The sequence below is a fragment of the Dromiciops gliroides genome, chromosome 4 (genome assembly GCF_019393635.1).
Source record: "Dromiciops gliroides isolate mDroGli1 chromosome 4, mDroGli1.pri, whole genome shotgun sequence".
Classification (NCBI taxonomy): Eukaryota; Metazoa; Chordata; class Mammalia; order Microbiotheria; family Microbiotheriidae; genus Dromiciops; species Dromiciops gliroides.
In genome coordinates this window covers 461,957,763-461,969,035 of record NC_057864.1, presented here as the reverse complement: position 1 = coordinate 461,969,035, position 11,273 = coordinate 461,957,763, and the positions used below count along the sequence as shown (strand labels likewise).

Here is an 11,273-nt window from a genome sequence, read left to right as displayed (position 1 = left end):
CTCAGTTTCCTCATCTGTCAAATGGAGAAGGAAGCTGCAAACCACTCCAGTATCTTTGCCAAGAAAATCCCAAATGGGATCACAGAGCATCAGACACAACTGAACAACAACCTCCTGGCTTAGGGTCTACTAGTAGGCTCTGATAGATCTTACCCAGAATCCCCCCATTTCCTGTAGCTTTGACATCTCTATGCTTTTTAGATGCCTCGGTGGTTATAAGATCATAGTTCTAGAGCTTTGAAGGGATCTGAGAAGTTAGTTAATCGGACTCCTTCCTTTAATAGGTGAGGAAATTGAGGCCCAGAGAAGTTAAGTGATTTGCCATAGGTCCTAGAGGTAGTAATCACCAAGGCCAATATTTGAAACCAAGGCCTTAGATTCCAGTCAGTTTGTACTTTTCAAGGCAGAAGCCTGCTTCCTTAGTCTCTAATGCCTCTTTAAGTTCAAAATCCTATGGGGGGAGTTGAAAGTGCTGGGGTTAGGGAAACTTCCCCCACGCCCACCCCCCCAAAAAAGAAAAATAATGAGAAGAGAATATAAGACAGGCTAGAAGGAATCACTGGCAGCTTTATCCTTTAAAAAACAATCTGTAGTTTCATGTACAATTCTCACCTCCTGTTGTGCAAATGTTAACTTTATAGGGGATTTTTAAGTTCGGAGTTTAAAAACATTTTTTTAAAGGACCTGGGAGATCATAGATTCATAGATACTGCTTCCTTTTGCAAATAAGGAAACAGGCCCAGAGAGGGACAGTGACCTTAAGGTCACATAGGCAATAAGGGGGCTGAGTCAGAATTCGCATCTGGGTCCTGGGCTTCCTATGACTCTTTCCATTATTCTTCACCGCGGGCATGCAAACCCGCTTAACTTCCCTGGACCTCGGCTTATTATCTGCGAAATGGAAAAAATAATACGGTGGTTTAAAAAAAAACAAAACCCTCCTGCCGGCGGTGCAATGGAGGCAGGGGTCCAGAGGCCCCGCCCCCGGAGACATGCGCACAGCCGCGCCGGCCCGGGGCTTTAAGCGTAGGGGAGGGGACAGAGCGCAGCTGGACGCGCGGCTCACTTCTCGGACCGAGCATTTGAGCGTGCGCGCAAGAAGTCATCCGCGGTCGGGGAGCAGGAGCGCGGGCGCGCGAGCACCATGGACGCGCCGAGCCTCGGGAAGCCCGGGCGCGCGCGGCATCCGCAGAGGCCCCCAAAGGGCCGGCTGGAAGATGGGCCCTAGCCTGGCGGGGCTGGGGGCCGGTCGAGCTGGTCGTCTTCTTGGCCAACTTCTCGCTGGCGTTGCAGCGGGCCGCTCACCCACCAGTACCTGTGGCAACCGCCTGGGCGCAGAGGTGGGCTACAAACGGCACCAGTCGGGGAGGCGGCTGCAACCACACCTTGACCCCAAACAGCAGGTAGGGGCCTGAGTCCGCTGGGTTGGAAGTGGGGAGCCAGGAGGCTTGGGGGCGGGGCCTGGGAAGGAGTGGGGCGGGGCCCAGGCTGGGAGAATTACCGAAAGGGGCGGGAGCCTGAGCTGGAAAGTGACGGAGGGACCGAGCCCAGCAAAATAAGTGAGGCGGTGAAGAGGGGAGAGCTATTCGGTGAAGCTGGATCGAAGCCTGGACAGTGACTGAGGGGCAGGACCTGAGCGGAGAAGGTGACGAAGAGGCGGGTTCTGAGCTTAAGTAGTGAGCGGTGGAGAGGGGAGAGCTATCCAGGGGACGGAGCTGGGAAAGTGATGGAGGGGCGGGGTCTGAGCAGAGTAAAGTAAGGAGGAAAGCTGTGTAGGGGTGTAAGAATTGAAGTCAGGAGATCTACCAAGGGAATGGGATTGATCTAGCAGTCACTCAATTAATAAACATTTATTAAGGGCCTATTAAGTCATTGGGGATGAAAATAAGGCCAAAGACAGTCCCTGCCCTCGAGGAGCTCACAGTCTAATTGTAAAACAACATGCACATTGACTATGACCAACAAGCCTTGGAAAGGATACATAGGAAACAACAGAGGGAAGGGCACTAGAATTAAGAGGGGATGGAAAGCTTACTGTAGAAGACTGGGCTTTAGTTGGGGATTTGGGGGAAACCAGGAGGCCAAGATAAGGAGGGAGAGCACTCCAGGCATGGGAGGACCGCCAGAGAAAGTGCCCAGAGCCAAGAGATGGAGTGCCTTGTGCTAGCAACAGCATGGCCAGTGCCACTGGATGGAAGAGTAGGGGTACGGTGTAAGAAGAGCCAACGCCATCCCCATCTTATTAGTCTTCTTGCACCAGGGTAGGAGAGTATTTGATCAGAGGAGGGGGCCTAGGACTGAACTGTGGAGAATGGTTCAGAGTGGGCGGGGCCTGGAGAAATCATTGAAGAGGTGGGGCTAAAGTGAACTGTGGGCATGGTCTTATGAGGGGCAGGGCTTGGGCTAGGAGACTGAGCTTCCCTGAGTTTTCATTGAGGTGAGGAGCCTTGAACTGAGTTTTGTAGGGTGTCATTAGGGACTGAATCTGAGGGAAGGGAATGACTAAGTGGGTGTGGTTATAAGGAAGGGGTCAGGGCTTGGATCTGGAGAACCACTGAGCTTCCTGTTGCTGGATCGAAATGGAAAAAGAAGGACTCCTAAGGTCAAAGTCAGAACTAGAAGGTTCCTTAAGGTCATCTAGTCTAACCATCTCATTTTACAGTTAAAGAAACCGAGGCAGGGGGAGGGGAGGAGGAGAGGACAGCTAGGTGGCGCAGTGGATAAAGCACCAGCCCTGGATTCAGGAGGGCCTGAGTTCAAATCCAGCCTCAGAAAAAACTGAGGCAGAGAGACAGAGAGAGGTAAGGTGACTTACCTTCAGTAAGATAGTAAGTAAATGTCTCAGCCAGTCTTTGAACCCCTATCGTCTGATGCCCAACCCATAGTGCTTTCTATTGTAGTAAGCGGTTTCATTTGGACTCACAAGATCTGGATTCTAATCCTGCCTCTGACACTCACTAGTTCTATGACCATGGGCAAGTGACTTCATCTCTCTGGATCTATTTCCTCTTCATCATTTGTAAAATGAGGTTGATAGTACCAAGAGGCATCATTGGCCTGGTGGAAAGAAGGCCTGCTTTGAATCCCTGCCTGAGTGATCTTGAATAAGTTTCTTTTGGGGATTGTAGTTTCACAATCACAAAATTTGAGAGTTGGAAGGGACCCACCTCAGCAGTCTTCTAGTCCATTCCATATATAGAAAGAAATCTTCCCTATCATATACACAACAAATGGTGCTCTCATCTCTGCTATAATTAATAATAATGTTCTTTTAACCATTCTTTATGCCTAGAGGACTTAAGACCCTCCTCCGACTTGTTGGGGTCATTTTAAATTTAATTTAATTTAATTTTTTGTGTGGGGGGCAATGAGGGTCAAGTGACTTGCCCAAGGTCACACAGTAAGTGTCAAGTGTCTGAGGCTGGATTTGAATTCAGGTCCTGCATCCAGGGCCAGTGCTTTATCCACTGCGCCACCTAGCTGTCCCTGTTGGGATCATTTTTAAGCTGAGGCCCCTGGGACTGAGCACATTACTCCACATCTGGTGGGATCAGGGTGGGGTTCAGAGGGACAGTCACCTCCTTACTTCTGTAAGTTCTGCCAGTGAAAAATGGCATATTGGAGAAGCTGAGGGGTGGAGTCACAGTTCCTTCCTGGGTGACCCTTGACCTTGTGACTACCTGTGGCCCTTGTTTACCTCCTCTGTAAAATGACTGTGCTGGACTTAATAACCTCAAAAATGCCTTTCAGTTCTTAGGTCAGGAAACTTAGGATCTTAATGTAACCCAAGATCAAATTCCTTTTTTTTAGCTGCCACATCACACTGTCCACTCATATTTAGATTGTGGTCCACTATAACCCCCAGATTTCTTTTTCCTCAGACAAACTCCTGTTTATCTGTACTTCTATGGGACGTGGTCAGGAGTGGTGCCTGGGCTGAGGGAACTGATGAAGGGGAATGTCCATTAGAACAACCCTTGAGGGTCCTGGCCCTGGGGGATGGGTGGGAGTATCCACAGAGGGTCAGGGTTGGGACTTGTACTAATAGAGAATTATTGAGTCATATGGCCAGGGGTGGGCCCTAGGAAGAAAGAGGGCTAAGAGACAGAGCCATGGTGGGAGAAGCCTTGGAGTTGATGTTTGAAGGGAGTGTGTCATACAAATTAGGGAGATGGGGAACAGCTAAAAGGAATGTAGGGAAGAGATTGGGAAGGGAACATTCCTTGGGATCTACCTGCATGACCTCAGGTAAGTCCCTTTTCCTAGTCTGGCCTCACTTTCTTCTGTGAAAAGGGGGGAGTGGGCTGGGCGATGCATGAAGCCCCTTGCCACCCTCTAGCTGATCATTCCCTCCCTCCCTGTGCCCCAATGAGGGACACCTTGTCTGAGCTGGGCTCTGCAACCTTGGAATCCTGTGTGTGTGCGTGCGTGCATGCATGTGTGTGTGCATGTATTTGGGGGTGGGAGGGACGAGGTTACTGGACTGAGGGGGGCTGTGTCTATGCAGGAAGTGGAGACCCTGACCTCCCACTGGAATCTCTACATCGAGCTGAGCGGCTTCTTCGTGGGGCTCTTCTCGGCTACCCTCCTGGGCCCATGGAGCGACCGCGTCGGGCGGCGCCCGCTGCTGGTGCTGGCCTCCTTCGGCCTGGTCCTTCAGGTCATTGTGTCCATCCTCGTTGTATCCCTGGAGCTTCACGTTGGCTTCCTTGTGCTGGGCCGCCTGCTCTGCGCCTTCTTAGGGGACTACAACACCCTGCTGGGTACCGCCTTTGCCTCCGTGGCTGATGTCAGCACCCCTCGCTCCCGCACCCTGCGCATGGCTCTGCTGGAGGCCTGCCTGGGGATCTCCGGCATGTTGGCTAGTATCACAGGGGGGCACTGGATCAAGGCCCAGGGCTACATCAACCCTTTCTGGCTGGCTTTGGCCATGCTGATCACCACCACGCTCTACTCGGCCTTTGTGTTCCGAGAGTCGGTGCCCGCTCCGCAGACTGCCTCTCTGTTCACGCTCCGGCATTACCGCTTGGTATTCCAGCTTTTTGCAACCCCCGCCCCGGGGAAGTCCAGGAAGCATTTGGCTCTCTACCTGCTGGCCCTCTTCCTGGTGCTCACCATTCATTATGGAACCTGGGACATCGTCGTCCTCTACGAGCTGAGCTGGCCCCTGTGCTGGGGCTCTGATCTGATTGGCTACGGCTCGGCCGCCCAGCATCTTTCCTACATCGTTGGCCTGGTGCAGCTGTGGGCCTTCCAGCTGTGCCTAAGGGACAGCTGGGTGGCGGAGGTCAGCCTTGCCTTCAACATTGTGGGAATGGTGGTGTTTTCTTTGGCCAAAACCACGGCGTTGATGTTTACAGGTGAGCCTACTTGGGGGGGGGGGGGATCGTCACTACCAAGTCCCTGGGGCCTAGTGGGTCCTTTCAGAATCCTGCTGTAGGGGCCAAATTTTAATTGGGCAGCTCACTGTAATATTGGTGTTCAGAAAATAATGAGCAACCTCTAGGTCCGAAGTTTCCTACCTTCCAAGCTGCCTTTTTTAGTTATTTCTCCCAGACTAATAGGAAAGGAGATCAACAGCCTCTATTCCACAAACAAACCAGGTTTTATTAGTGGGAACACAATTTACAACACAGGTGAAGTTAATAATGCCAGGGACAATGAGGAAAGGAATAGGGGAAGAGAAAACAAATAAGCTCCCTGTCTCTAGCAAAGACTGACTCAAACCCCAAACTTGCTTGCTGTTCAGCTAGTTCAAAGAGCTGGCCTCGCTTCCACTCACCACCACCTGGGGTCTGTAGTTTTTCAATGAGAGTCAGCTGTGCAGTCTCTCTCTGGTTTGCTATGAAGCTCTCTCATGCCAGAATGAATCTCTCTTCCCTTCTCCTTCCCAGAAAACCCCCCTCCCAATCCGGAAACCGGGCAGTCCACACTCGGCCCCAAGCTAATTGGCTAGCAGCCCTGATTGAAAGAATTAACTGGGGGTGGCTAGGTGGCACAGTGGATAGAGCACTGGCCCTGGAGTCAGGAGTACCTGAGTTCAAATCCAGCCTCAGACACTTGACACTTATTACCTGTGTGACATTGGGCAAGTCACTTAACCCCAATTACCTCACTAAAAAAAAAAAAAAAGAATTAACTGGTGGCTGTTGAACTGCCAGCCTTCCCAACTTCCAGATGCTGAAGGTCACCTGACTACCCATACCAGGCTTCTAGTCCTGGTAATTTGGCCAGGCCCATGTAGGTGTCGTCACATGGTGATGACGTGAGCTGCAGCACCATGTCAACAGCCACAGCCAGTGGGTGGAGCACCATGCTGGCACAGAGGCAGAGGCGTCTGAGGCCAGCCAGGGCACACACTGGGGGCCTCTAATTTTAGCCAAAGATGGGGCCATAGAAACCTTAAATCACAATTAATTCTTTACACTGCCCTCAACCAAGAGGGCTAATGTACTTTTCTCTCTCTCTCTCTCTCTCTCTCTCTCTCTCTCTCTCTCTCTCTCTCTCTCTCTCTCTTATTTTTTTAGTGAGGCAATTGGGGTTAAGTGACTTGCCCAGGGTCACACAGCTAGTAAGTGTTAAGTGTCTGAGGTCAGATTTGAACTCAGGTCCTTCTGAATCCAGGGCCAGTGCTCTATCCACTGTGCCACCTAGCCGCCCCCAAGGACTAATGTCCTTTTATTGGATGGCATATGGCCCCTGTAGTAGAAACCTTGGATTGATGAGAAAGCCCCCAGGAATGAGGAGGAGGACATTTAGGCTAGGGAAGTTCTGAGTGAGGAAACTCCTACCAATGCAGGTAGAAGCACCTTAATTGGCAACTCACAGTCTTCAAGAGTCACCAAGAGCACAGAGAGGTGCATAGAGTGATCAGGGACACACAGCCAGAATGGATCAGAGGCAGGATCCGAACCTGGGTCTTCCTGGCATCCAGGCTACTTCACCTGCCTGTCAGTATTCTGCTTTACCTCTCACCTCAGTCCTCGTGTTGGATGTCTGGAAGCCAGGCTACCATTCTCTGATGCACCCTGGGCTGATGTGTTTGATGTTCATCTCCCCACAGGGTATGGGATCCTCTCGTTCTCCTTGGTAGTCACGCCAGTGATCCGAGCCAAGCTCTCTAAGCTGGTGGATGTCACAGACCAGGGTAAGTAGTCTGGAGTCATCCTGGATCCTGTTTATAGACCTCCTCTTGTCCTGTGAGCTCAGCAGGGGGCCTGTAGCTCTCCTCTTACAGCAATAGGAAATAATAACCCAGAGTTGTTGTTGTTATTGTTCAGTCATTTTGAGCGACCCCATTTGGGGTTTTCTTGGCAAAGACACTGTACTGGCTCACCATTTCCTTCTCCCAATCATTTAACAGGTGAGGAAACTGAGGCAGACAGTTAAGTGACTTGCCCAGGGTCACACAGGTCAGACACGTACTACCTGAGCTGCCCCAGTTTTCCCTCTTACTTTTTTTTAATTTAAAAAAAGTTATCAGCCATTCACAAAAGCAAGTAACCAAATAAACACAACAATAAGGAATACATTTTTACATACAGCCATAGAACATAATCCAGTGGAAGCAAACAAATCAATAGACATGAAACAAAAATACGTGTGTGTTTTGTGTCTCCAAGTCTTTTTTTGTATAGTTGTGTATGTCAGTGAATGTGTATGTGCGAGTGATGTATGTGGTTTAAATTTTGCTCACCTCTCTTTCCATCGCTTAGTCCTGGGTATCCCTAAAGTCTTTGCTTAAGCTTGATAGCTTCAAACTGAACTAAGACTTTTGGAACACCCTGGATAGAAGTTTCCATAGTCCCTTGTCTTCATATTTTCATATTTATCTTGTGTGTGTGTGTGTGTGTGTGTGCGCGCGTGCGTGCAAACTGCTACAGAAAGAATTCCTGCCTTGAGCCTCCACCTCCAATATTCTCAGGCGCTGTCATTCTCTGATTCTTCTTCCTCCCCACCCCAGGTGCTCTCTTCTCGTCCATTGCCTGTGTCAGTGGGATCTCCATGATGTCGGCCACAGGAATCTTCAACTCCCTCTATCCAGCCACCCTGAACTTCATGAAGGGCTTCCCCTTTCTCCTGGGAGCTTTTGTTCTTCTCATCCCAGCCGTCGTGATTGGGTAAGGCAGTTTTCCCAATAGTGTACCCATTTTATGGATTTAACTGGTGTGATGAGTGGTGTCATTTGGGTCTTATTGCCCTAACTCCGTCACCTTCAGCTGGAATGGGAAATCTGCTCAGCATTAATTCACCAAACCAGTGTCCCTCTGCCCTCTCTGAGGCCCCAGACAACTGGACTTTGAGTGAGGAAGACCCGAGTTCAAATCCCACCTCACACAGTTACCAGTTGTGTAACCCGAGGCAAGTCACTTTCCCTCTCTGGGCCTCAACTTCCTTAATTGTTTTTTTTTTTTTGTTGTTGTTGTTGTTTTTTTTTTGCGGGGCAATGGGGGTTAAGTGACTTGCCCAGGGTCACACAGCTAGTAAGTGTCAAGTGTCCGAGGCCAGATTTGAACTCAGGTACTCCTGAATCCAAGGCTGGTGCTTTACAACTTCCTTAATTGTAAAATGATCTGCCTCAGTGGCCTCAAAGGGCCCTTCCCACTCTGCATGTTTGATCCTGTGATCTAGCATTCCCTACTATTTGGGCACCTTTGTCCTTGAGAGAAGGGCACCCGTGCCTCTTCCCTGGCCAGCAAAGATTGGGCACCTCTGGAGGCCTCTTGTGTCCCTTGGGGGGCAATGTCCCCTCACAGGCCTGGAGCGAAGGCCGATGACTCCATACCTCATGGTGGTGTGGAGATGGCCCTGGGTTCTCAAAATCCTTATCAGGAGACCACAAGGTGTCGCACATCTTCTTGTGCTGAAAAGGCTTTGCAGTACAAACTCAGCCATGAACTATGTGTCTGTTGCCTGAGTGGCCAGAAGAACTAATCCTGTCCTTCTCATAAGTTGTAAGAGGGGTTGTGATCAGCTTTAGTGAAGGGGCTTCCCATACCAGTGAAATAATGGGTCCTTTAAGTAGGGAAGAACTAAACTTGTCTTAACTGATTCTTCATGTTTTGGTTGCTTCTCTCCCTCCCCTGCCTTATTTACTCCCCTTTGACAAGCCACAGAGATGGGATCTCAGGTGGAATTCCAGGAGTTCAGATCCCTGAAACTCTTGATTTTTGCTAACCTTCTTGATTTTGAGCAGACACCCCTCATTAACTGCCTTCTCTGCCTGGAAGCTGTTCCCCTTTGTCCACAGGGCTGGGCCTTAGGGCAGCCCTAGGGTTGTGTAACTTCTCCCAGAGGGTAATTCGGGTTGTCCAGATCAGGCCTGAACCACTTCATTCTGTCCTCACAGGCTGCTGGAAATCTCTGACCCACGACCTGAATACCAGCAAACACTTCACTGAAGCCCCCTGACCCACCCTCTGAGACCCAGCAGGAGAAGAGGTGGAGCTTCTGATCACTGCTTCAGCAAATGAGAGCAGAAGGCCAGAGGGTGCTTGGCAGCTGGAGAAGTGTGGACTTCTACCCCAGAGGGATTTACCCCAAGGCCTTTCTGTCCTCTGAATAGTCAGCTTAGTTGGTTAGGTACAGCCAGACTGACCCTGGGCAAAATCATGGGGAAAAATACCTCCTTTTTAGCAAAACTGGAAATATTAAGAAATAACATTTCTCTGACCTAAAAATCTTCTGCAAACTTGTCTCTTTAGGGGAGTGGGTAGAATGAAAACCTTTCTGAGGAAAATGATCAAGATCCAGGACTCTTGTTGTTGGGTCTGATTCTCCATGACCCCATTTGGGGTTTTCTTGGCAAAGCTACTGGAGTGGTTTGCCATTTCCTTCTCCAACTCATTTGACAGATGAAGAAACTGAGGCAAACGGGGCAAAGTGACTTGTCCAGGGTCACACAGCTAGTAAGTGTCTGAGGCTGTATTTGAACTCAGGTCTTCCTGACTCCAGAGCTGCTTCTCTGTCGCACTGGACATCTAGCTGCCTCAGGGTTATAACCAAACTTAACTCTGATCCATGATCATTGTCTTCCCTTATCCCATAAAGGATAAGACCCACCCTAGGGAAGTGCCTTGAATTCCATGGAAAGAATCTCATTCTGCTAAGATTCTCTTTGTGAGTTTCTGAGAAGACACCCATGGATTCCTTGAAGGGAGTTGGCCAAGGAGGCAATGAGACTTGGGTTTTGACTCGCTTATCCAACTATTCTGGAATTTTTACTCAAACTATATTTTTACGTATTGTGATTTTCTACTTCAAGATTCTTGTAAATGTTACCTGAAATCATTTTGGGACAGAGCCACCAGGGCAGAGCACAAAGGAGACTGCCAGTCTGTACATTTCTTTCCAAGCTAAAAATGCTCAGGTGTGAGATTCATGTTTGATTAAATAAAATGTTTCTAGCAGAGCTGATCCTGAAACACAAGAGTGTAATCATAGTATCGATATTTTTTCTTCGACAAGGAGCACTTCCTCCCTCTCCCCAACCTCTCCTATCAGACAATCAGAGAGAGACTGAGAGCTGGAAGGTCCATTATTAGAAGCTAACTGGTTTATCCCCCTCTATTTTATAGTGTTCTCTTCCTTCTATTCGAGGACCCCTTTTAATAATAATGTTATCTAATATTTATATAGTGACACGAAGATTTTTTGGAAGCTAGGCAAATTTATTTATTTATTTATTTTTAAGATTTTATTTTGTTATTTTTCAGTTACATATTATATATAAGGATAGTTTTCAACATTTGTTTTCACTGGATTTTTAGTTCCAAATTTTTCTTTTCTCCCCCCTTCCCTTCCCTCCCTCTTCCCCAAGACAGAAAGCAATCTGATATAGGTTGTATATGTACAACTACATCAAACATATTTCTACATTAGTCATCTTGTGAAAGAAGAATCAGAGCACAAAGGAAAAACCACAAACAAGAAGGAAAAAAAATACAACAGTCTAAAAGTAGAAACAGTATGATTCAATCTGCATTCATAATTCACAGTTCTTTTTTTCTGGATGTTGAGAACATTTTCTATCGAGTTCTTTGAAATGGTTTTGGATCATTGCACTGCTGAGAAGAGCCAAGTCCATCCCCATTATTCATCACACAATGTTGCTGTTACTGTGTACAATGTTCTCCTGGTTCTGCTCCTCTCAGTCAGTATCAGTTTATGTAAGTCCTTCCAGGTTTCTCTGAACTCTTCTTGCTTATCATTTTTTTACAGCACAATAGTATTCCATTACATTCATCTACCACAACTTGTTTAGCCATTCCCCT

The 11,273-nt window shown here is 48.6% G+C and overlaps 1 protein-coding gene across 1 annotated transcript; it reads left to right on the top strand.

Moving 5' to 3' along the window:
- Positions 1-1,039: 1,039 nt before the first annotated feature.
- On the top strand, positions 1,040-10,429 carry SLC46A1 (solute carrier family 46 member 1). The gene is given in 10 exon segments (XM_043999450.1): positions 1,040-1,180; positions 1,183-1,296; positions 1,298-1,321; positions 1,323-1,349; positions 1,351-1,384; positions 1,387-1,403; positions 4,508-5,360; positions 7,064-7,147; positions 7,964-8,120; positions 9,350-10,429. Coding segments are annotated over 10 exon segments (1,398 nt in total). The 5' UTR covers positions 1,040-1,144; the 3' UTR covers positions 9,402-10,429.
- Positions 10,430-11,273: the final 844 nt, after the last annotated feature.